The 27,805-nt window shown below is 45.8% G+C and overlaps 1 protein-coding gene across 1 annotated transcript in view; it reads right to left on the bottom strand.

The window, feature by feature from the left end:
• Nucleotides 1-405: 405 nt before the first annotated feature.
• LOC138998567 (zinc finger protein 551-like) overlaps nt 406-27,805 on the bottom strand; it is a 191,858-nt gene continuing 164,458 nt past the window's right edge. The window contains 2 exon segments of the mRNA XM_070400716.1: nt 406-638; nt 641-705. Coding sequence (XP_070256817.1) covers nt 406-638; nt 641-705 — 298 coding nt within the window.

Genomic DNA, 27,805 nt, shown 5'->3' with positions numbered 1-27,805 from the left:
TGCTCTGGGTGAATCCTGGGTCAGGTCCATTTTCTAGTCATAGAGAAATGAATGAAGACACTGCCAAGAGCTTGGAGGAACCATAATTACTTCAAGCAGAAGCGAGAACACAGAATACAGTCCCCTGAGCTGCCAGGGATGACGACCGATGTACACTCCTCAGGTGAGCCAGGTGTTAGAGGTGGAATCTCTTCAGCGACAGAGGGTGACATCATTTGGGTCATAGGTCTGGGAATGTGAGCAAGTACAATGCAGTTCCTTAAGTCTCACTTGTACCTCAAATTTATGAGGAATCTAGCAGGGTGTACCTTCCCATAAAAGGGATTTACATTCATATAAAAGGTCCCATAGATACCCTTAAGGGTTCTTATAATAAGTGAGAAAAATAAAACATTCCCTGCACATTTATGGCTTTTTTCCAGTGTGAACTCTGTGGTGTTTAGTGAGGTGAGACCTTTGACTAAAGGACTTGCCACATTCACTGCACTCATATGGCTTTACTCCAGTGTGAACTCTGTGGTGTTTAGTGAGGGAATCCTTTTCACTGAAATGCTTCTCACATTCACTACACTCATATGGCTTTTCTCCAGTGTGAACTCTGTGGTGTCTAGTGGAGTCAGACCTTTGACTGAAGGACTTCCACATTCACTACACTCATATGGCTTTTCTCCAGTGTGAACTCTGTTGTGTTTAATGAGAGCAACACTTTCACTGAAGATTTCCACACCATCAGTACACTCGTAGGGCTTTTCTGTAGTGTGAACTCTCCTGTGTTGAAGGTGGTTGAAGGTTCATCTACACACTTTCCCACATTTATTATACTCCTCAATCATATCTCCAGAGCAGAGACCTTTCTCATAAGCAACTTTCTGTTTCTGGCTGACAGCTGTTTCACATTCAACCCAATGGTGATGTCTTTTTCCACTGAGAAATTCCTGTGAAATCTCATTGTTACTGTGTGGCTCCTCAGTGTTAAGAGTGGCCTGGTGCTGCAGAAACCCTGAGATGGCTGGGGAGTCTTCACCAACCTCCATATTGGCTTCAGGCACTCCAGATAAGTAGAAGCAGCAACCTGTCACAAGCGAGGCACTCTCCATATCTTCTTTCCAGGGCTTCTCTCCACTGGCATCCTTCTGTTGCTGGTGAGGGTTTGCACTGAAACACAAGTCTCTCACACACGCATCACTTAAGAACACATTCTTCTCAAAGTGAACCACTTGTAACTCACTCAGGTGCAAAATGTCTTTTAACACTGAGAAGCACAGCTTACACAGATGGGTCTTCTGGGTGGCTGCCGCTGTCTTGGAAGCCCTAACCTGAGAATCTCCTGCAGATACAACAGTGCTCAGAATAGGCCTCCACATCATCCATTTTATGCCAATGACCTGAAAACAGACAAATGATGAGAAAATGAATGGTGACTCTGGTGACAAGGGGCAAGTCGCAATATAAAACAGTATTATACAGACTACATTGGTTTCATGCAATTGGCTGAAAATAAAGGACCTATACGATAGCTTAATAAGAGGCCCCTGTGAAGTTCTTGCCCACTGAAGATCACAAAACAGTGGAGATTTCAACAGAAATAGAGCAAAAACATGGTGAGCACCACATGAAAGATAAGTGGAATGTCCAGCTCATTCTGCTGCTAACAGCATTCAGTAGATCTTCTCTGCCGGTGACATGGGCAAGCTGTGCAGAAGGTTGGTTCACTTTCCAAGTAAAATTCAATACATAATTAGTTGGTTAGTGAGGGGTGTTTAAGCATGTATGTGCTCCTCATGGTTTCTGGGCTTAGTATCTGTTCAAAGTACCCAGGTCCAAGGGATACAAGAGTCGCTGACAGTCCCAGGACACCACTCTCTCAGAGGCCACAAGTGTGTGAGGCTCTGAAATAATCTTCACCATCAGGTACACCTAATTCATTCTGCATTTGCAGGAATTTGTGGAATGAAAATGGTCAGTTGAGAGCCTGGCAAACACCGGTGGGATCTATAGGCTTAGGCTGCTCAGTGCCCTTGCCCAGCCCAGAGGCCAGGTGCCCCCCAGATGCCTGTATTATCTCAGGACTCAGTCCTCAGGGCTCACTCTGCCAGTTCCGTTATCATTTACAGGACTTCCCCTTCCTGTCCAGAGCTGCTGTCCTCTGTCTTCCAGTCTGTCCTTCCTCTGAGCAACGTTAGGAAAAGTTAGAATCCGGCCTCAGACAATGTCCTCTCTTTTTTCACAACCATCTATGCTCCCAGCTTCCTGAGAATGAAAGTAAAACTCCTCGTGCAAAACCACACTTTATCTCTTTGTTGCCTTTGGACCCAAAGAAGTCCCGGGTTTTTCTAATCCTCCAGGCTCAGCCCCACCACCGTGTCAGCCTTCCAAGGTGGCACTGCAGCCTTTCACCCTCTTCCCCCATCAACCACGTGTCACCCCCGAGTGACTTACTCTTCTGAACGCTGCAACCTGGGCGGCAGGACCAAAGAGGCGCCGGTCCCCAAGGCTGGGGGTTAAATGGGGTCAGGCTGACTGAATGCTGTGAGCCTAGAAGTGCCTGGGAAGCAAGGAAGCCCCACTCCCAGCCTGTTGGTGCTCAACCAGCCTCAGACACATCCTGCACAGCAAGGACTTTCCCTCATAGGCCTCCTCCTACTCACTAGCAGTGGGCTGAAGCCTGTGAGCCCATGAAGAAACTGAATGGGTCAAAATGCCCGCAGGGAGGAGGAAGGCGGAAGTCCGGCCTTAACCAAATGCGAGGAATCCAAAATTGCCCTTTAGCTCGGCCCATGGGGGGGCGCAGTGCTTTCTGGGTAATGTAGTTTTCTCAACACCAAGGGGAGGACTAGCATCTCAGCCAATGACATTGGTGAATAAAGGTGATGTGGTTCAACAAGTGGCCCTGGGGAAGGACAACATGGGGCCAGAGTCTGGTAACAGGAACAGACTGGCAGATCTCCCAGAAGAGCTGTGTGGTGTGTGGGGAGAACTGGGAGAGATCCTCCAAAGAATATATTCACAAGCAAAAAATGGGAGACATCTGTAATACTAGCACTGATCAAAAATACATATTAAAATTTTTTTAAAAAAATAATGTAGCCCACCTGATATCGTTCAATGGGTGAACGTTGACCACTGATCCATGAGATCATGGTACTATTCCAGATTAGGGAACATACATGGATTTTAACTTCAATTCTCAGTTGGGTGGGGGTGGGGACATACAGCAGGCAGCTAATTAGTGATTCTCTCTCATCATTGATGTATTTATCTCTCCCCCCTCTTCCTCTCTCCAAAATCAATAAAAATATATTTTAAAAAATATATCCATCTATGCATAGTCTATGGTCATAGGCAATAATGTGCTGAGTGCCTAGACACGGTGGGGGCAGGGTATTGGGAGGCAAAGGGTGATGCGGGTGGGAAAATTAGGTCTATTTGTAACAGAGTCAACAATAAAAAACAATAGTTTGTCACATGGCATCGCTCAGTGGTTGGGCATGGACCCATGAATCAAGGTTTCTTTGGTTGGTCCAGGTCAGGGCACATGCCTAGGTTGGGGAGCTCCATCCTTGTAGGGGCCATGCAGGAGAGAGCTGATCAATGACTCTCTCTCATCATAGATGTTTCTCCATCTCCCACTCTCTCTAAAAAATCAATAAAAAAAGAAACGTGTTAAAATTGATTTGACTCAACAACACCAATGTGAATGAGGACCATCACGTTTTCTCCCAAGTCTTCTAAGCAAAAGCATGCCTAGTTGATCTTTATAGAGGATGTCCCAGGCATAACTGTGCTCAAGAACAGGAAGCACCCTGGAGTGGATCTGCCTCAGCTTGGTCTGTCGTGTTTAAGTTCATTACTTCATGTTAGACAATATTTCACAACACGAGTTCAGAAGATTTTGAGAGTACATTAATTGGAGCTGGAGATAATGAAAAAAAATGTACGCCTTATGATAGAATAGGGAACAGCAGAGAGATTAAACCAGTCTCCTTTAACTCTCTAGAAAAGTGAGTTAACTGGTGTTAACTCACTGGGCATTCACTGTAAAGGAGGCCGTGACTGCAGATTCAGGGGGCTAGGCCAGGATGAGCTGCCACTGCTCATTGCAACCCTGGTTACAGGTTGACTGGGATCCCTGAAAATCTTAGGAGAGCTGGACAAGTGTGCTTCAGTGGTTGAGTGTTTACCTATGACACTACACGTCACTGTTCAATTCCTGGTTAGGACAAATGCTCAGGTGGTGGGCTGGATTCATATTGTGGTGCCTGGGGGAGGCAGCCTATCAGTGATTCTCTCTCATCATTCATGTTTCTCTCTATCCCCCCTCCCTTCCTCACTGAAATCAATAAAAATATATTTTTGAATGTATATTTTAAATCAATTCCACTTACATCAAAGTTTTAAAAAATGATTAAAAGTTGCACTTCCCATTAATTTACTATTTTATCATGAATGTTCCTGAGTATATTTGTACCTACTGCATCAGCATGTTGGAAATAAAATATAATGATGTGCTAGTGAAATATCCTAGCAGGCCCATGTTCAGTGCCAACATTTTCCCATTTTGAAACTTATCATGATGAGAGTATTTACCACCAGGAAAATTGACAAATAGTACACAACTTAACTTCACTTAATTTACTATAGAATGCCTTGACTTGAAAAAAATGGTGGAGAATGATAGCAACGTAGATTTAACTTAAAAGTGTATCATGCAAGTGGGCATTAAATTGTGCATAAGATAAAAGTTGAGAAAAACAATTTTGCTTCCAGTATTCAAAACATATAGTTCCAATTGCCAATGAAATCATTTGGGTCTTTAAGGAATAGTGTAGTGAATACAGATTTCTTAACGCTGAATTGTCCTCCTATTGGTTAAATCCTAAATTCATTTTAAAAATTGCAAAAGTTTCTGACCAAAACTTTCAACAAAATAGATAAAGACAGTGTAAATAAATGCATAAAGAAATGCTCACCTTAAAAATTTCTTATGGAAATGGATTTAAAACAAGTTAACACTATACTGATTTTTGGGCCTACAGTTTAAACATATTAAACATTGCATATGTTTATAGGGATAAAAAAACTAGAATTATCATTATTGTGTGTAACTGGGAAGACAAAGGGAATGACTATTTTAGATCACAGTTTTGTATGTCTTCAAAAGCAAAACACTCACCTACACCATAACAATTACATAAGTAAATCATACATTTATATAAAGAAGTGAACACAATATTTCCAGATAATTTCTTTATAATACCCTAAACCTGGAAATAACAAAAATCATAGACAGATCAATAGATAATTTTTTTATAGACAGAGCAAAATATTACTCAGCAATAAAAAATAGCATTTCACATAAGCATTAGTGTTCAATCTCAAAATAACTGTGTAGCATGAAAGAGACCAATATTTGTTAAAGAATAGACACCTTGTAGTGCTTACAATATTATGGAAAATATCAACTAATCTTGTAAAGGAAGGAAATCAATGAATGCATTTAGGGATGGGGAAGGCTGAAGACAGATTATAAAAGGCAGGAGGTAAATATAGGGTGTGGTAATTAGCTTTAGAGTTGTATGGAAATTAATTCAATAATAAATAAATAATAATACAAATATACACTTTTTCCTGGCCATTGTACTTCAGTTGGTTGGGCACCATTCCTTGCCCTGAGGTCACTGGTTCCAGTCCAGGTCAGGGCACGTGCCTACCTGGATGGCCTGTAGGTGGCAGACAGGAGGCAGCTATTTGATGTTTCTCATGTCATCATTTCTCTCTCTCTCTCTCTCTCTCTCTCTCTCTCTCTCTCTCCCTTCCTTTCTTTTTAGAAAGTCGATAAATATATTTTAAATATATAAAATATTTATTTAAAATAAGAGTAAGCTCTTTGTTTTATATACTCACTTCTGTAACTCTGCTTTTGCCCTAACCTGTATATGGGTGAGAGATAAATTTATTTCACATATGATGGTTTTAAAGTTTGATCCATTTGTCCAAGCTCAACAAGTAGTACACATTAGAAAAGTGCATTTTGTTGCATGTCAGTTATAAATATATCTAAATAAAGCCCTAAAAAAGTGCTTCCAAATGAAGACCTAGATATCTCTGTCTTGCTAGAAAATTAAAATAGAACACTATATGGACCCTACTATCTCTCTCCTAATTTCCTGGTAAGACCAGCCTTGCCTCATTGGCAGCAAATATTGCAAGCATGAAGACTATTGACATCAGAATCAACAAGGATGTTGAATGGTTACAAAAGATACATCCTTAGAGTGAGTACAGGATTATCCTTCCTCTAGCTTTGAGATCTTGCCTGATCAGGAAACCTTGAGGTGAATGGTCCAGGGGAATCCAAAACTCTGTGTGTTTATTTTTTCTGCCCATGACTTCAGCCACAGGAACATTTTGGAAAGCCCTGAGAATTACTGTATGCAAAGATCACAAAGCCAGAAACCATTGATCATATGTGGAATACATTAATAAGAGGCACTTTTCATCTAATGCAATCTTTCCCACTCACTATGACTACAGTGTTTATGTCCTAGTGGTGGTTCTATTTAAACCTCAGAGTCAGAGAGCGGGCCTGGGGCCAGGTGAGCAGACGGCAGGCTGGTGGAGAGAGGCAGCTCAGAGGAAAGATGAGGCGGATTCTATAAAGAACCATGAAGGAGATTAAAAATGGCAGCAGAGTAGGAGGATGCTGCATGGTCATGCTCCCAGGAACAAGCTGGAATTACAATTGAAATATGAGAAGGCTTCCTGAATAATCAACGGAAAACTCACAGGAGAGAAACCTGATACCCAAAGACTGAAAGTGGAGCCGTCATAGAGACAGGTAGGATGGGAAGAGACATGACCCACAGAGGGGAACTGAAGTACCAGAGAGATATCTCAGCCGGTGGTGGAGGGAGGGGAGGTGCCAATGAGAATTCTGGGATCTAATCCCAGAGCTTGGCTCCCCAGCAGAGAGCAACAAACTGAGGAAGGTATCCACATAACATCAAGCTGTGAAAAGCAGTGTGGTGCTGTCTGCCAGGGAGTGGCAGCTGAAAGGTCAGGCACCCTCTTAAAGGGCCAACGCACAAACATTCCCTGTGGAGCAACCCACCCTGTGCTATGGCAGAGGGAGGATGAAGTGGACTGGACCTGTGAGAGCAGAATCCAGCACAGGGGACTCGGGGGACAGAGCTCAGAAGGCAGACACCCTGAGGGACAAGTCTCCTCGGCTCAGTCATTCCCTCACACAGCCAAATAGACATCTGCCTTGCCTGGGGGATAGACATATGCTTTGCCTGGGGGGGAAGAGAGCTGACACACTCTATGGGAAAACACCATGCCCTGAGGCCGCTTAAGAGATTAAAAGTAACAATTTGAAGGAGTAGCAGCTGCTTGGGTAGCCCGCCCCCATCCAAGGAACAGCAGCCTCCTGATCACCACACCCTCTGTCTGAGGAACAGCAGCTGTGTGTGAAGCCTCCCCCCACCAGCCAGAGCAGCCACCACAGTGGTGAACAGCACCCACCATAGGAGCTGCTCCCAACTGAGGAGCAGCTGCTACAAAAACTGCCCGAGGAGCAACCCCAGCCCAAGCAGCCACTCCCACCCAAGGAGCAGCTAACGAATGACTCAACATCTAGATACGGCAGTACGATCAAACATGGGTAGACAAAGAAACCCCCAAAGGAAAGAAAAGGAGGCCTTGCCAGAAAAGCAGCTAAGTGATACAGAGACATGCAACATGACAGAAAAAAAGAATTCAGATTAAGGGTCCTAGAGTGCATAAACCGGATGGAGGAAAAAATCAACAACTTATACAAGAAGCAAAAGAAATGAAGAGTGAAATAACTGCAATAAAAAACACCATTGAAAGTTTCAACAGTAGACTAGGAGAAGTGGAGGACCGAATTAGCGAATTAGAAGACAGGGAAACAGAACACACCCAAACTGAACAACAATTGGAGAAAAAAATTAAAAGACAGGAGGGGAGCCTAAGGGAGCTTTGTGACAACAGAAACGAAACAACATATGAATAATAGGGGTGCCAGAACAACAGAAAGGTGAACAAGGGTTAGAAAACCTATTTAAAGAAATAATATCAGAAAACTTCCCAGAGGTGGGGAAGAAAAAAATCATACAAGCACAGAGAGTCCCAAACAAGGTGAACCCCAAAAGACCCACATCATAATTACCATGGCAAATGTTCAGGACAAAGAGAGAATTTTTTTTAAATATTTTAATAATTTTTATTTCTTAAAGTATTACAAAGAGTATTACATATGTCTCCTTTTTTCTCCCCCTTGACATTACCCCGGCCCCTACCCACCGCCCCCCCCGCCCCGTGTCTTGTGTCCATTGGTTAATCTTATATGCATGCATATAAGTCCTTCAGTTGGTCTCTTAATCCCCCCCCCAACCCTCCCCAGGCTTCCCACTGTAGTTTAACATTCTGTTCAATGTTGCTCTGCTTCTGTATCACCCCTGTTCATCAGTCCATACTGGTCCCCTTTATTTGTCCCAACCTCACTGGAGTAGTCTCAACCTCACCAGGGCCGTCTGAGCCTCACCAGGGCCGTTTCAACCTCACCGGGGTTGTCCCTACCACACCGGGGCCGTTTCAACCTGACCGGGGTTGACCCTACCACACCGGGGCCGTTTCGACCTGACCGGGGCCGTCCCTACCTCACGGGGGCCGTTTCAACCTCACCGGGGTCGTCCCTACCTCACGGGGCCTGTTTCAACCTCACCGGGGTTGTCCCTACTACACCGGGGCCGTTTTGACCTGACCGGGGCCGTCCCTACCTCACGGGGGCCGTTTCAACCTCACCGGGGTCGTCCCTATCTCACGGGGCCTGTTTCAACCTCACCGGGGTTGTCCCTACTACACCGGGGCCGATTCAACCTGACCGGGGTTGTCCCTACCACACCGGGGCCGTTTCGACCTGACTAGGTTCGTCCCTACCTCACGGGGGCCGTTTCAACCTCACCGGGGTCGTCCCTACCTCACGGGGGCCGTTTTAACCTCACCGGGGTCGTCCTACCACACCGGGGACATTTCAACCTGACCGGGGTTGTCCCTACCACACCGGGGCCGTTTTAACCTGACTGGGGTCGTCCCTACCTCACAGGGGCCGTTTCAACCTCACCGGGGTCGTCCCTACCTCACGGGGGCCGTTTCAACCTGACCAGGGCCGTCCCTACCTCACGGGGGCCATTTCAACCTCACCAGGGTCATCCCTACCACACCGGGGCTGTTTCAACCTGACCAGGGTTGTCCCTACCACACCGGGGCCGTTTCGACCTCACTGGGGTCGTCCCTACCTCACGGGGGCCGTTTCAACATGACCGGGGCTGTCCCTACCTCACGGGGGCCGTTTCAACCTCACCGGGGTCGTCCCTACCACACCGGGGCCGTTTCGACCTGACCGGGGTCGTCCCTACCTCACGGGGGCCGTTTCGACCTGACCAGGGTCGTCCCTACCTCACGGGGCCGTTTCAACCTGACCGGGGTTGTCCCTACCACACCGGGGCCGTTTCGACCTGACAGGGGTCGTCCCTACCACACCGGGCCCGTTTCAACCTCACCGGGGCCATCCCGACCTCACCGGGGCCATCCCAGCCTTACCGGGGAAACAGAAAGTTTGGCCCTCTGTCTCCTGCCGGCGGCTCCCCACCAGACAAAATCTCCAGGCGTTCCTGGTGGCTGAACATCCAGCACTCCTGCCCTCCACCAAGTGCACAGACTGCCTGTCTGCTGTCCCCCAGTGCCCCACAAGAGACTGGGACCAGTGGGCATGTTTGTGCGCTTGCTGGTATAGCAGTTCCACAGTGCCGGCCCAGTCAGGCCCAGCCCTGGCCGGCCCCGGACCCGACTCTGCCCCCCGATTGCGTCCCTCCCAGATGCAAGGAGCTGAAATCTGCAGCCTGCTGGGATGGGCTCTGTACTTGGTGCCTCTGCACATCCTACTCAGTCTCAATGCGCTTCTTTCTATGCGAGGAGTTGAAATCTGCAGTTTGTTGGGTTGGGCTCTGTACTTGGTGTCACATCCTACTCAGTCTCAATGTTCTTTCTCTCCTTCCAGTTGTAGAGCTTCCACTGGGCCAACTTTCCTATGGTTCTGTATGATAGGTGTTTGATATTTGGTAGTTTCGATGTTGTTGTGTGAGGTAGCACGCACAGGTCTCTTCCTTATGCCGCCATCCTGGTTCTCCTGGGTCTGCTTCTTGAGTGTGTCTCCCATGGCTGCGAGCAGTTGAAGTCTGCAATTTGTTGGGATAGGCTGCAAAAGCGCAGGTGGGTCTTTTTGTGCACCTGGCACAGCTTGGATGGGGATGTAAATTGATTAGGGCTGAGTCTCAGGGAGTCGCCATGGCGGAGCAAATAGCACTGGTTGAGTCTCCGCGGCCCCTTGAATCTCTGCCAGGGCTTTGTGTCCCCCAGTGCCGGCTAGCAGCTGTGCAACAGAGTCTCCCTCACTTTCTGATGGCTGCAAGGCCGTGCTGCCTCTCCCCGTAGAGTCTGGTGCCTCATGATCCCTCCTGAACCAGCTCAGTGGATTTGAAAGTTTGCAGAAGCAAAGGCGTTTCTACTTGTGAGTCTGGCACAGCCCAGATGGGAATGTAAATTGCGTAGGGCGGGGTCACAGGGAGTCGCCGGGGCATAGACTCAGCGGCCCCTTGTCTATCCAGGACACCAGGACTTTGCGTCCCCCACTGCCGGCGAGCAGCCAAGTGCCAGAGCCTCCCTCGCTTTCTGACCGCTGGAAGGCCGTGCCGTCTCTTGCCTTGGGGCCTGGGGCCTCAGAGACCCGCCCGAACCAGCTCAGTGGATTTGAGAGTTTTTTTGTTTTTTTTATTTTTTTTTATTTTTTATTTTAATAATTTTTATTTCTTAAAGTATTACAAAGAGTATTACATATGTCTCCTTTTTCCCCCCTTGACATTCCCCCCGACCCTACCCCCCGCCCCCCCCCGCCCCGTGGCTTGTGTCCATTGGTTAATCTTATATGCATGCATATAAGTCCTTCAGTTGGTCTCTTAATCCCCCCCCCAACCCTCCCCAGGCTTCCCACTGTAGTTTAACATTCTGTTCAATGTTGCTCTGCTTCTGTATCTACCCCTGTACATCAGTCCATACTGGTCCCCTTTATTTGTCCCAACCTCACTGAAGAAGTCTCAACATAACCAGGGCCGTCTGAGCCTCACCAGGGCCGTTTCAACCTCACCGGGGCCGTCCCTACCTCACGGGGGCCGTTTCAACCTCACCGGGGTCGTCCCTACCACACCGGGGCCGTTTCAACCTGACCGGGGTTGTCCCTACCACACTGGGGCCGTTTTAACCTGACCGGGGTTGTCCCTACAGACCGGGGTCGTCCCTACCTCACGGGGGCTGTTTCAACCTCACCGGGGTCGTTCCTACCTCGGGGGCCGTTTCAACCTCACCGGGGCCGTCCCGACTTCACCAGGGCCGATTCAACCTCACCGGGTTTGTCCCTACCACACCGGGGCTGTTTCAACCTGACCGGGGTTGTCCCTACCATACCGGGGCCGTTTCGACCTGACTGGGGTCGTCCCTACCTCACAGGGGCCGTTTCAACCTGACCGGGGTCGTCCCTACCTCACGGGGGCCGTTTCAACCTCACCGGGGTTGTCCCTACCACACCGGGGTTGTTTCGACCTGACCAGGTTCGTCCCTACCTCACAGGGGCCGTTTCAACCTCACCGGGGTCGTCCCTACCTCACGGGGGCCGTTTCAACCTCACCGGGGTCGTCCCTACCACACCGGGGCCGTTTCAACCTGACCGGGGTTGTCCCTACCGCACCGGGGCCGTTTCGACCTGACCAGGGTCGTCCCTACCTCACGGGGGCCGTTTCAACCTCACCGGGGTCGTCCCTACCTCACGGGGGCCGTTTCAACCTCACCGGGGTTGTCCCTACCACACCGGGGCCGTTTCAACCTGACCGGGGTTGTCCCTACCACACCGGGGCCGTTTCGACCTGACTGGGGTCGTCCCTACCTCACGGGGGCCGTTTCAACCTCACCGGGTTCGTCCCTACCTCACGGAGGCCGTTTCAACCTCACCGGGGATGTCCCTACCACACCGGGGCCGTTTCGACCTGACCGGGGTCGTCCCTACCTCACGGGGGCCGTTTCAACCTCACCGGGGTCGTCCCTACCTCACAGGGGCCGTTTCAACCTCACCGGGGTCGTCCCTACCACACCGGGGCCGTTTCGACCTGACCAGGGTCGTCCCTACCTCACGGGGGCCGTTTCAACCTCACCGGGGTCGTCCCTACCACACCGGGGCCGTTTCGACCTGACCGGGGTCGTCCCTACCTCACGGGGGCCATTTCAACCTCACCGGGGTCGTCCCTACCTCACGGGGGCCGTTCCAACCTGACCGGGGTTGTCCCTACCACACCGGGGCTGTTTCGACCTGACCAGGGTCGTCCCTGCCTCACGGGGGCCGTTTCAACCTCACCGGGGTCGTCCCTACCACACCGGGGCTGTTTCAACCTGACCGGGGTTGTCCCTACCGCACCGGGGCCGTTTCGACCTGACCAGGGTCGTCCCTACCTCACGGGGGCCGTTTCAACCTCACCGGGCTTGTCCCTACCACACGGGGCTGTTTCAACCTGACCGGGGTTGTCCCTACCACACCGGGGCCGTTTCGACCTGACTGGGGTCGTCCCTACCTCACAGGGGCCATTTCAACCTGACCGGGGTCGTCCCTACCTCACGGGGGCCGTTTCAACCTCACCGGGGTCGTCCCTACCACACCGGGGTTGTTTCGACCTGACCAGGTTCGTCCCTACCTCACAGGGGCCGTTTCAACCTCACCGGGGTCGTCCCTACCACACCGGGGTTGTTTCGACCTGACCAGGTTCGTCCCTACCTCACGGGGACCGTTTCAACCTCACCGGGGTCGTCCCTACCTCACGGGGGTCATTCCAACCTGACCGGGGTTGTACCTACCACACCGGGGCCGTTTCGACCTGACCAGGGTCGTCCCTACCTCACGGGGGCCGTTCCAACCTGACCGGGGTTGTCCCTACCACACCGGGGCTGTTTCGACCTGACCAGGTTCGTCCCTACCTCACGGGGACCGTTTCAAACTCACCGGGGTCGTCCCTACCACACCGGGGCTGTTTCAACCTGACCGGGGTTGTCCCTACCGCACCGGGGCCGTTTCGACCTGACCAGGGTCGTCCCTACCTCACGGGGGCCGTTTCAACCTCACCGGGCTTGTCCCTACCACACGGGGCTGTTTCAACCTGACCGGGGTTGTCCCTACCACACCGGGGCCGTTTCGACCTGACTGGGATCGTCCCTACCTCACAGGGGCCGTTTCAACCTGACCGGGGTCGTCCCTACCTCACGGGGGCCGTTTCAACCTCACCGGGGTCGTCCCTACCACACCGGGGTTGTTTCGACCTGACCAGGTTCGTCCCTACCTCACAGGGGCCGTTTCAACCTCACCGGGGTCGTCCCTACCTCACGGGGGCCGTTTCAACCTCACCGGGGTCGTCCCTACCTCACGGGGGCCGTTTCAACCTCACTGGGGTTGTCCCTACCACACCGGGGCCGTTTCAACCTGACCGGGGTTGTCCCTACCACACCGGGGCCGTTTCGACCTGACTGGGGTCGTCCCTACCTCACGGGGGCCGTTTCAACCTCACCGGGGTCGTCCCTACCTCACGGAGGCCGTTTCAACCTCACCGGGGATGTCCCTACCACACCGGGGCCGTTTCAACCTGACCGGGGTCGTCCCTACCTCACGGGGGCCGTTTAAACCTCACCGGGGTCGTCCCTACCTCACAGGGGCCGTTTCAACCTCACCGGGGTCGTCCCTACCACACCGGGGTTGTTTCGACCTGACCAGGTTCGTCCCTACCTCACGGGGGCCGTTTCAACCTCACCGGGGTCGTCCCTACCACACCGGGGTTGTTTCGACCTGACCAGGTTCGTCCCTACCTCACGGGGGCCGTTCCAACCTGACCGGGGTTGTCCCTACCACACCGGGGCTGTTTCAACCTGACCGGGGTTGTCCCTACCACACCGGGGCCGTTTCGACCTGACTAGGGTCGTCCCTACCTCACGGGGGCCATTTCAACCTCACCGGGGTCGTCCCTACCTCACGGGGGCCGTTCCAACCTGACCGGGGTCGTCCCTACCACACCGGGGCCGTTTCAACCTGACCGGGGTTGTCCCTACCACACCGGGGCCGTTTCGACCTGACCAGGGTCGTCCCTACCTCACGGGGGCCATTTCAACCTCACCAGGGTCGTCCCTGCCTCACGGGGGCCGTTTCAACCTCACCGGGGTCGTCCCTACCACACCGGGGCTGTTTCAACCTGACCGGGGTTGTCCCTACAGCACCGGGGCCGTTTCGACCTGACCAGGGTCGTCCCTACCTCACGGGGGCCGTTTCAACCTCACCGGGCTTGTCCCTACCACACGGGGCTGTTTCAACCTGACCGGGGTTGTCCCTACCACGCCGGGGCCGTTTCGACCTGACTGGGGTCGTCCCTACCTCACAGGGGCCGTTTCAACCTCACCCGGGTCGTCCCTACCTCACGGGGGCCGTTTCAACCTCACCGGGGTCGTCCCTACCACACCGGGGCCGTTTCAACCTGACCGGGGTTGTCCCTACCGCACCGGGGCCGTTTCGACCTGACCAGGGTCGTCCCTACCTCACGGGGGCCGTTTCAACCTCACCGGGGTCGTCCCTACCTCACGGGGGCCGTTTCAACCTCACTGGGGTTTTCCCTACTACACCGGGGCCGTTTCAACCTGACCGGGGTTGTCCCTACCACACCGGGGCCGTTTCGACCTGACTGGGGTCGTCCCTACCTCACGGGGGCCGTTTCAACCTCACCGGGGTCGTCCCTACCTCACGGAGGCCGTTTCAACCTCACCGGGGATGTCCCTACCACACCGGGGGGATTTGAGAGTTTGTAAAAGCACAGTCATTCCCTCTTGTGCCTCTGGCACAGCCCTGAGGGTAGGGCGGGGTCACAGGGAGTCGCCAGCGTGGAGGAAATAGAAATGGCGGCGTCTCCGCGCCCCTCGCCTCCCCGGGACACCAGGACTTCTTGTCCCTCAGTGCCGGCGAGCAGCCAAGTGTCAGAGCTTCCCTCGCTCTCCGACCACTGCAAGGCCGTGGCCGCCTCTCCCTGTGGGATCTGGGGCCTCAGAGACCCGCCCCGAGCAAGCCCAGAGGATTCGAGGGTTCGTAAAAAACCGAGAATCCATTTGCAGCCCGCATGGCGTGTGACTGCGTACCTCTGGTTTTGGTGCCTCCGTAGCTCCCACTCAGTCTCACTGCGCTTCTTTCTTTTCTTCCAGTTGTAGATCTCCCACTGGGCCAACTTCCCCATGGTTCTGAGTGGCGGTTGTTTACTTCATAGTTGATAGTTTCAATGATGCTGTGAGAGAGCAGCACACACAGGTCCGCTCCCTACGCCGCCATCTTGATTCTCCCCCCAAAGAGAGAATCTTAAAGGTTGCAAGAGAGATACAGAAAGTTACATTTGAGGGATCTCCCATTAGATTATCAAATGATTTCTCAACAAAAACACATTAGGCCGGAAAAGAATGGATTGAAATTTACAAAGTGATGCAAAACAAAGGACTGAATCCAAGAATACTCTATCCAGCAAGGTTATCATTCAAAATTGACGTGGAAATAAGAAGCTTCACACACACACAAAAAAAGGCTAAGGGTGTTTATCACCACCAAGCCACCAATGGAAGAAATGCTAAAGGGACTTGTGTAAAAAGAAGAAATAAAAAGCTCAGAAAGAAAACAGGCACGCAAATAAAGAAATGGCTACAAACAAGTACCTTTCAATAATAACTTTAAACATAAATGGAATAAATGCTCCAACCAAAAGACATTGAGTGGCTGAATGGATAAAAAAACATGACCCATACATTTGCTGTCTAGAAGAGACTCACCTCAGAAGAAGGGACTCACACAGGCTGAAAGTGAAAGGATGGAAAAATATCTTTCAGGCAAATTGAAATGAAAAAAAGCTGGGGTAGCAATACTTATATCTGACAAAATAGACCTCAAAGTGAAGGCCATAACAAGAGATAAGTAAGGCCACTTCATAATACTAAAGGGATCAATACAACAAAAAGTTATAACCCTGATAAACATATACGCACCCAATGCAGGAGCACCCAAATACATAAAAAAAAACTCCTGGAAGATATCAAAGGAGAAATTGACAACAATACAACCATAATAGGGAACTTTATGATGTATAAATACTGTGCGCTAACCGATTGCGCCACTGGAGCTCCTATAGTAAGGGACTTTAATACACCACTGACATCACTGGAAAAATCCTCTAGAGAAACAATCAGCAAAGAAACAGCAATCCTAAATGACTCACTAGATCAGATGGACTTAATTGACATCTTCAGAACACTTCACCCCAAAGCCACGGAATATACATTCTTCTCAAGTGCTCATGGGACATATTCAAAAATAGACCACATATCAGGTCAAAAACAAAGTCTCCCCAAATTCAAGAAGATTGAAATTATACCAAGCATCTTCTCAGACCACGAGGGCATAATATTAGAAATAAACTACAATAAAAATAACCCAAAATACTCAAACACTTGGCAGCTGAATAGCATGTTATTAAATATTGATTGGGTTACCAATGAGATCAAAGAAGAAATTAAAAACATCCTGGAAACTAATGACAATGAAAACACAACAATCCAAAACCTATGGGACACAATGAAAGCAGTGCTGAGAGGGAAGTTTATAGCTCTACAGGCCTATCTCAAAAACAAACAAACAAACAAACAAGAAAAAATGATAGTAAATCATCTAACTCTACAACTCAAAGAATTAGAAAGAGAGCAACAAGAAAAGCCTAGAGTGCGCAGAAGGAAGGAGATAATAAAGATTAGTGCAGAAATAAATGACATAGTGACCAAAAAAACCATACAGAAAATCATTGAAACCAGGAGCTGGTTCTTTGAAAGGATAAACAAGATTGATGAACCTCTAGCCAGGCTCACCAAGAAGCAAAGAGAGAGGACCCAAATAATCCAAATCAGAAACGATAGGGGCGAAATAACAACAGACCCCACAGAAATACAAATGATTGTTAAACAATATCACGGACAACTCTACTCCAACAAATTAGACAAGCTGGAGGAAATGGACATATTCCTAGAAAAATACAACGTTCCAAAACTCAATCAGGAAGAATCTAAAAATTTCAACAGGCCAATAACTATGGAAGAAATTGAAGCAGACATCAAAGAACTTCCAGCAAACAAAAGCCCAGGACCAGATGGCTTCACAGGGGAGTTTTACCAAACATTCAAGGAAAAATTAAAACCTATCCTCCTCAGACTACTACAAAAATTCCAAGAGGAAGGAATACTTCTAAGCTCATTCTATGAAGCCAGCATCACCCTAATACCAAAACCAGGTAAAGACAACACAACGAAAGAGAATTACAGGCCAATATTTCTCATGAACATAGATGCCAAAATCCTCAACAAATTCTTAGCAAATCGGATCCAGCAGTACATCAGAAAGATCATACACCATGTCCAAGTAGGATTTATCCCAGTGATGCAAGGATGTTTCAATATCTGCAAATCAATAAATGTGATACATCACATAAACAAATTGAAAGAAAAAAAACACATAGTCATATCAATTAATGCAAGAAAAGCCTTTGACAAAATCCAACTCCTATTTTTGATAAAAACTCCCAGCAAGGTGGGAATAGAAGGATCATACCTCAACATAATAAAACCATATATGACAAACCCACAGCCAACATCATACTCAATGGACAAACACTAACACCATTTCCCCCTAAGAACAGGAACAAGACAGGGATGCCCACTGTCACCATTCCTGTTCGCTATAGTACTGGAAGTATTAGGCATTGCAATTAGACAAGAAGAAAAAATAAAAGGCATCCAAATTGTAAAAGAAGAAGTAAAACTGTCCTTATTCTCAGATGACATGATATTATACATAAAAAACCCTAAAAACTTTATAAAAAAACTATTAGACTTAATAAATGAATTTGGCAATGTAACACGATACAAAATTACTCCAAGGAATCTATCGCATTTCTATACACTAATAGTGAACTTACAGAAAGAGATACTAAATGAGCAATCCCATTTACCATCGCACCAAAAAAATTAAAATACCTAGGAATAAACTTAACTAAGGAGGTAAAAGACCTTTACTCAGGCCAGAACCCGTTTGACTCAGTGGATAGAGCGTCGGCCTGCGGACTCAAGGGTCCCGGGTTCGATTCCGGTCTAGGGCATGTACCTTGGTTGCGGGCACATCCCCAGTAGGGGATGTGCAGGAGGCAGCTGATCAGTGTTTCTGTCTCGTTGATGTTTCTGGCTCTCTGTCCCTCTCCCTTCCTCTCTGTAAAAAATCAATAAAATATATTTAAAAAAAAAAAGACCTTTACTCAGAAAACTATAGGATGTTGAAAAAAGAGATAGAGGAAGACATAAACAGATGGAAGAATATACCATGTTCTTGGATTGGTAGAATCAACATCATTAAAATGTCCATACTACTCAAAACAACCTATAAATTCAACACACTTCCCATTAAAATAACTATGGCATATTTCACAGAACCAGAATGAACTCTGCAAAAATTCATCTGGAATAAAAGAAAACCCCGAATAGCTTCAGCAATCCTGAGAAAGAAGAACAAAGTAGGTGTGATCTCAATACCAGATATCAAGCTGTATTACAAAGCCACTGTTCTCAAAACAGCCTTGTACTGGCACAAGAACAGACATAAAATCAATGGAATAGTTTAGAGAGCCAAGAAATCGACCCGAACCAATATGCTCAATTAATACTTGACAAAAGACGCAAGAACATGCAATGTAGTCAAGACAGTCTCTTCAATAAATGGTGTTGGGAAAATTGGACAGATACATGCAAAAAAATGAAACTAGATCACCAATTACGCCATACACAAAAATAAACTCAAAATGGATAAAGGACTTAAATGTAAGACGGGAAACTATAAAAATACTTGAGGAATCCAAAGGCAACAAAATCTCAGACATATGCCAAAGCAATTTCTTCACTGATACAGCTCCTAGGGCATTGGAAACTAAAGAGAAATTGAACAAATGGGACTACATCAAAATAAAAAGCTTCTGCACAGCAAAAGAAACAAGCAACAAAACAACAAGAAAACCCACTGCATGGAAGAACATATTTGCCAATGTTATATCTGATAAGGGCCTAATCTCCAAAATTTATAGGGAACTCATACAACTTAACAAAAGGATATTAAACAATCCAATAAAAAAATGGGCAATGGACCTAAATAGACACTTTTCAGAAGAGGACATTCAGAAAGCCAAGAGACATATGAAAACTTGCTCAAAGTCACTAATCATCTGAGAAATGCAAATCAAAACAGAAATGAGGTACCATCTCACACCTGTCAGAATGGCTATCATCAACAAATCAACAAATGATAAGTGCTGGAGAGGATGTGGAGAAAAAGGAACACTCGTGCACTGCTGGTGGGAATGCAGACTGGTGCAGCCACTCTGGAAGACAGTATTGAGTTTCCTCAAAAAGTTAAAAATGGAACTTCCATTTGACCCAGTGATCCCACTGCTAGGAATATATCCCAAGAAACCACAAACACCAATCAGAAAGGATATATGCACCCCTATGTTCATAGCAGCACAATTCACCATAGCTAAGATCTGCAAACAGCTTAAGTACCCATCAGCAGATGAATGGATTAGAAAACTGTGGTACATCTACACAATGGAATACTATGCTGCTGTAAAAAAGAATGAATTCTTACCATTTGAGACAGCATGGATGGAACTGGAGAACATTATGCTTAGTGAAATAAGCCAGTCAATGAAAGAAAAATACCAAATGATCTCACTCATTTATGGATAATTAAGACCATTATAAACTGACTAGAGGCCTGGTGCACAAAAATTTGTGCACTGGGTCGGGGGGTCCCTCAGCCGGGCCTGTGCCCTCTCGCAGTCTGGGATCCCTCCGGGGATGACCATCTGCTGGCTTAGGCCTGCTCTCTGAGGTATTGGGCCTAAGATGGCAATCAGACATCCCTCTGGAAGCCCAGCAACCTTAAGGGGATGACCACTTGCCAGCGGGGAGCAGACGTATGCTGCAGGCAGACATCCTTAGCGCTGCTGAGGAGGCAGGAGAGGCTCCAACCACCACCCCTGTACTGGCAGCCATCAGCCTGGCTTGTGGCTGAGCAGAGCTCCTTCATGTGGGAGCGCACTGACCACCAGAGGGCAGCTCCTGCATTGAGTGTCTGCCCCCTGGTGGTCAGTGTGTGTCATAGTGACCAATCATTCCCAGTCTTTCTGCTGTTAGGGTCAATTTTCATATTACCCTTTTACTATATAGGATAGAGGCCTGGTGCACGGGAGGGGGCCGGCTGGTTTGCCTTGAAGGGTGTCCCGGATCAGGGTGGGGGTCCCACTTGGGTGCCTGGCCAGCCTGGGTGAGGGGCTGATGGCTATTTGGAGCTGGTCACACCCCCATCAGGGTGGGGGTCCCAAATGGGGTGCCTGGCCAGTCTGGGTGAGGGGCTGAGGGCCGTTTTCAAGATGGCCGGCAACTCAAACTACCAGCCTCTCCTTTTTTTTCGTTACTTTTTTTCCCTGGGATTTACTTACCTTCAATAATTGAAGCTTTGTTGCTGTCACTGGAGATGAGAGTTGGCTCCAGATCCGTGACCACAGCCTGCTGAAAGCAGGTATCTGGGTTTTATTTAGCTTTTATAATTGAAACATTGTTGCTTTCAGGCTCAGAGCCGGGCCGCAAGAGGCGGGGAGCATGGCTTCCTCCATCAACGGCAATGACGTTACAATGTCCATCAAACTACAGTGGCTATGACATCACAATATATATGATATTGTAGTCGCTGTGATGTCACAATGGCTATGCCATCAAAAAAGCAATGACATTACAATGGCTATGACATTATAGTGGCTATGACATTACAATTGCTATTACATGACAATGGCTATCTAGTTACAATGGCTATGCCATCACAGTGACTATGACATAACAATGGCTTTGACGTTACGATGGCTATGACATCATAATGGCTATGCCATCACAATGGCTATGGCATCACAATGGCTATGACGTCACAATGACTACGACATTTCTATGGGTACGATGTTACAATCAATATGACATTACAATAGCTATGACGTTACAATGGATATATTATAGTGGATAGGACGTCACAATAACTATGCCATCACAATGGCTATGACATTACAATTGCTATGAAGTCACTATTGATATGACTTCACAATGACTATAATGTCACAAGGGCTATGATGTTATAATGACTATGATGTCAAAATGGCTACGACGTAACAATGCCTACAACGTTAAAATGGCTGTGACATTATCGTGACTATGATATTACAAAGTCTATGACACTATAGTGGGTATGACGTCACTGGCTATGACGTTACAATGGCTTTGATGTTATGATGGCTATGACGTGACGATGGCTATGAGATCATGATGGCTATGCCATCACAATGGTTATGACATTACAATTGCTATAACATCAAAATGGCTATGACATCACAATGGCTATGACATTTCAATGGCTATGACGTTGCAATGGCTATGATGTCACAATGGCTGTGCCATTAAATTTGCAGTGACCTAACTATGTCTTTGTCAAACGGTTCCTATAATTTTACAATGGCTGTGACATTATAGTGGCTATGTTGTCACATCTGCTACAATTTCATGATGGCTATGATGTCACAAAGGCAATTACGTTACTATGTCTATAACATTATTGTGGCTATGACGGTACAATGCCTGTGGCATAATAGCCAGAATGTTTCAATGGCTGTGACATTAAAGTGGCTATGAGGATACAATGGCTATGATGTCACAATGTCTATGAAGGCACAAAGGTTATGACACTAGAGTGGCTATGCCATTGCTATGGATTCTATATTAAAATGGCTATGACATTACAATACCTATGATATTACAATAGCTATGACTTAACAATGGATATGATGTTATAGTGGCTATGACGTCACAATGGCTATACCTTCACAATGGCTATAGCATTACAATGGCTATGACATCACAATTGCTATGATGTCACAAATGAGATGACTTCACAATGACTATGATGTCACAATGGCTATCATGTTAAATTTGCAATGACTTAACTACGTCTATATCATTATGGTTCCAATAACGTTACACTGGCTCTGACATTATAGTGGCTATGACATCACAATGGCTATGATTTCACGATGGCTATGACATCACAAAGGCAATGACGTTACAACGTCTATAACATTATTGTGGCTATGACGGTACAATGCCTGTGGCATTATAGTAGCTATGACGTTTCCATGGCTGTGACATGAAAGTGGCTATGAGGTTACAATGTCTATGATGTCACAATGGCTATGATGTCACAATGGCTATGAAGGCACGATGTTTATGACACTAGAATGGCTATGACATTACTATGGATATAATGTTACAATAGTTACAACATTACAAAAGCTTTGATATTACAATGATATGACTTTACAATAGATATGATGTTATAGTGGCTATGACATCACAATGGTGATGCCATCACATTAGCTATGACATTAGAATGGCTATGATATCACAATTGCTATGACTATGATGTATCAAAGGCTATGATCTTACAATGGCTATGACATCACAATGGCTGCAACGTCGAAATGGCTACGACGTCACCATGGTAATGACGATTCAATGGCTGTGACATTATCGTGACGATGATGTTACAAAGGCTATGACATTATTGTGGCAATGTTACAATGGCTAAGACCTCACAATGGCTCTGATTATGATGGCTATGATGTGTTGATGGCTATGATGAAAATGGTATGCCGACACAGTGGCTATGAAATTACAAATGCTATGACTTTACAATGTCTATGACATGATAGAAGCTGCGGCGTTTCAATGGCTGTGACATTAAAGTGGCTATGAGGTTACAGTGGCTATGACAGCACAATGCCTATGACATTACAATGGCTATGACGTCACAATGCTTATTATACTACAGGGATGATGAAATTTCAATAGCTATGTCGTCACAATGGCTATGACATTAAATAGCTTTGATGTTACAATGGATATGACTTTAAAATGGCTATTACTTCTCAATGGCTATGATGTTATAGTTGCTAAGACGTCACTATGACTATGAGAATACGATGTCAATGACTTTATTATGTCTATGACATTATAGTGCCTATGATGTGAAAATTAATGTGACATTATAGTGGCTATGATGTCACAATGGCTATGACGTCACGATGGCTATGAGGTCAATGGCAATGACATTGCAATGTCTATGAAACTACAGTGGCTATGACATTACAATCTATATGATGTTATAATCGCTGTGATGTCACAATGGTATGCCATCACAATGGTAATGACATTACAATGGTCATGACATCAAAATGCCTATGACATTATAGTCTATGACATTACAATGGCTATGACATCAAAATGGCTATGAAATTATAGTGACTAAGAGGTTACAATGGCTATGACATCACAATGGCTATCTAGTTACAATGGTTATGCCATCAGAGATTCTATGACATTACAATGGCTGTGACGTTACTATGGCTATGACATCACAATGGTTATGCCATCACAATGGCTATGACTTTTCAGTGGTCATGACATTTCAATGGCTATGATGTCACAATGGCTATTACATTAAATTTGCAATGACTTAACTATGTCTATGTCCTATGGTGCCTATGATGTTGCAATGGCTGTGACATTATAGTGGCTATGTCGTCACAATGGCTATGATTTCACGATGGCTATGACGTCACAAAGGCAATGATGTTATAATGTCTATAACATTATTGTGGCTATGACGGTTAAATGGCTGTCACATTGAAGTGTCTATGATGTTACAAAGGCTATGATGTCACAATGGCTAAGAAGGCATGATGGTTATGACACTAGAGTGGCTATGACATTACAATAGATACAATGTTACAATGGCTATGACATTACAACAGCTATGATACTACAATAGCTATGCCTTTACAATGGATATGATGGTATAGTGGCTATGACTTCATAATGGCTAGGCCATCACAAGGGTAATGACATCACAATTGCTATGAAGTTACAATTGATATGACTCACAATGACTATGATGTCACAAGGGCTATGATGGTACAATAGCTTTGACTTCACAAGGGCTACGACGTCACAATGGTTATGCGTTACAACGGCTGTGACATTACCCTGACTATGACTTTACAAAGGCTATGACATTATAGTGGGTATGAGGTCAGAGTGACTATGACTTTACAATGGCTCTGATGTTATGATGACCATGACAAGATGATGGCTATGATGACAATTACTATGGCGACACAATGGATAGGATATTAAAAATACTATGACTTTACAATGTATGTGACATTACAAAGGTTACTACATTTCACTGGCTGTGACATTAAAGTGGCTTTTAGGATACAATGGCTATGAGGTTACAATGCCTATGACATAAAAATGGCTATGACATCACAATGGTTATTACACAGGAGTGCGTTTGACATTTCAATAGATATGACATCACAATTATGACATTAAAAGGACTATGATGTCACAATGGATATGTCGTTACAATGGCTATGACATTATCATGACCATGACATTACAAAGGCTATTAGAGTTCAATGGCTATGATGTCACAATGGATATGACGTTAAAATGGCTATGATGTCACAATGGATGTGAAGTTAAAATGGCTATGACATCACAGTTGCTGCGATTTTATGATGGAAATGATGTCACAAAGGCAATGATGTTACAATGGCTAGCACATTATTGTGGCTATGAAGGTACAATGCCTGTGGCATTATAGTAGTTGTGACGTTTCATTGGCTGTGATATTAAAGTTGCTGTGAGGTTACAATGGCTATGTTGTCACAATGGCAATGAAGGCACAATGGTTGTGACACTAGAGTTGCAATTTCATTACGATGGATGCGATGTTACAATGGCTATGACATTACAATAGCTATGATATTACAATAGCTATGACTATACAATAGATAAGATGTTATTGTGGCTATGATGTCACAATGGCTATGTCATTATGGCTATAACATTACAATGGCTTTGACATCACAACTGCTATGAAGTCACAATTGATATGACTTCACAATGACTATGATATCACAAGAGCTACGACGTCACAATGGCTATGATGTCACAATGGCAATTAGAAGACAGTGGCAATGACTTTACTATCTCTATGACATTATAGTGCCTATCATGTTACAATGGCTGTGACATTATAATGTCTATGACATCACAATGTCTATGACGTCATGATGGTTATGAAGTCAACGGCAATGACAATACAATGTCTATGAAACTACAGGGGCAATGACATTACAATATATGTGATGTTATCCTCATTGTGATGTCAAAATGGCTATGCCATCACAATGGCTACGACATTATAATGGCTATGACGTTACAATGGCTATGACATTACAATGGCTATGATGTATGAATGGCTATGACGTCAAAATATCTATGACATTACATTTTTAGTGACCTGACTATGTCTATGTCATTATGGTGCCAAGGATTTTATAATGGCTGTGACATTATAGTGGTTATATCCTCACAATGGCTACGATTTTATGATGGATATGATGTCACAAAGGAAATGACGTTACAATGTCTCATTGTGGCTATGACGGTACAATGCCTGTGGCATAGTAGCTGTGACGTTTCATTGGCTTTGACATTAAAGTGGCTGTGAGGTTACAATGGCTATGATGTCACAACGGCTATGTTGGCACAATGGTATGACACTAGAGTTGCTATTTCATTAGTATGGATGCGATGTTACAATGGCTAAGACATTACAATAACTATGATATTAAAATAGATATGACTTTACAATAGATAAGATGTCATAGTGGCTATGATGTCACAATGGCTATGCTATTATGGCAAAAACATTACAATGGCTATGATATCACAATTGGTATGAAGTCACAATTGATATGACTTCACAATGACGATGATACCACAAGGGCTATGATGTTGCAATTGCTATGACATCACAAAGGCTACGAAGTTAGAATGGCTTTGCCATCACCGTGGCTATGACGTTGCAATTGCTCTGAGGTTACGATGGCTATCACATCACAATTGATACGCCATCACAATGGCTATGACATTACAATGGCTATGACATCACAATGGCTATAACGTTTCAATGGCTATGATGTCACAATGGCTATGATGTTACATTTGCAATGACTTAACTATGCCTTTGCATTATGTTCCCTATAATGTTACAATGACTGTGACATTATACTGGTTATGACGTCACAATGGCTATGATTTCACGATGGCTATGATGTCACAAAGGCAATGACATTACAATGTCTATAACATTATGCCTATGATGGTACAATGCCTGTGACATTATACTGGCTATGACGTTTCAATGGCTGTGAAATGAAAGTGGCTATGAGGTTACAATGGCTATGATGTCACAATGGCTATGAAGGCATAATGGTTATGACACTAGAGTTGCTATTTCATTACGATGGATACAATGTTACAATGACTATCACATTACTATAGCTGTGATATTACAATGGCTATGACGACACAATGGCTATTACAAGACAGTGGCAATGACTTTACTATCTCTATGACATTATAGTGCCTATCATGTTACAATGGCTCTGACATTATAGTGGCTATGACATCACAATGTCTATGACATCATGATCATTATGAAGTCAACGGCAATGACGTTACAATGTCTATGAAACTACAGTGGCTATGACATTACAATATATATGATGTTATAGTCGCTGTGATGTCACAATGGCTATGCAATCACAATGGCTATGACATCTCAATGGCTATGACATCACAATGGCTATGACATTATAGTGGCTAAGATGTTAAAATGGCTATGATGTCACAATGCCTATGAAGGCACAATGGTTATGACACTAGAATGGCTAGGCCATTACTATGGATGCGCTGTTACAATGGCTATGACCTTTCAATAGCTATGAAATTACAACTCCTTTGACTATACAATAGATATGATGTTGTAGTGGTTATGATTTCACAATGGCTATGCCATTATGGCTATAACATTACAATGGCTTTGACATCACAACTGCTATGAAGTCACAATTGATATGACTTCACAATGACTATGATATCACAAGGGATACGATGTCACAATGGCTAAGATGACACAATGGCTATTACAAGACAGTGGCAATGACTTTACTATCTCTATGACATTATAGTGCCTATCATGTTACAATGGCTCTGACATTATACTGGCTATGACATCACAATATCTATGACATCATGATGGTTATGAAGTCAACGGTAATGACGTTACAATGTCTATGAAACCACACTGGTATGACATTACAACATTTATGATGTTATAGTCGCTGTGATGTCACAATGGCTATGCCATCACAATGGCAATGACATTACAATGGTTATGAGATCACAATTTCTGTGACATCATAGTGGCTATGACGTTCCAATGGCTATTAGATCACAGTGGCTATCTAGTTTCGATGGAAATGCCATCAGAGTGGCAATGACTTTATAATGACTCTGACGTTACAATGGCTATGACATCTCAATGGCTATGACATTACAATGGCTATGACATCAA

This window comes from Myotis yumanensis, unplaced genomic scaffold (assembly GCF_028538775.1).
Source record: "Myotis yumanensis isolate MYYU_CA2020_CCGP unplaced genomic scaffold, mMyoYum1.0.hap1 SCAF_20, whole genome shotgun sequence".
Classification (NCBI taxonomy): Eukaryota; Metazoa; Chordata; class Mammalia; order Chiroptera; family Vespertilionidae; genus Myotis; species Myotis yumanensis.
Note: the sequence above shows the minus strand (reverse complement) of the source record. Positions and strands in the feature narration are given on the sequence as shown.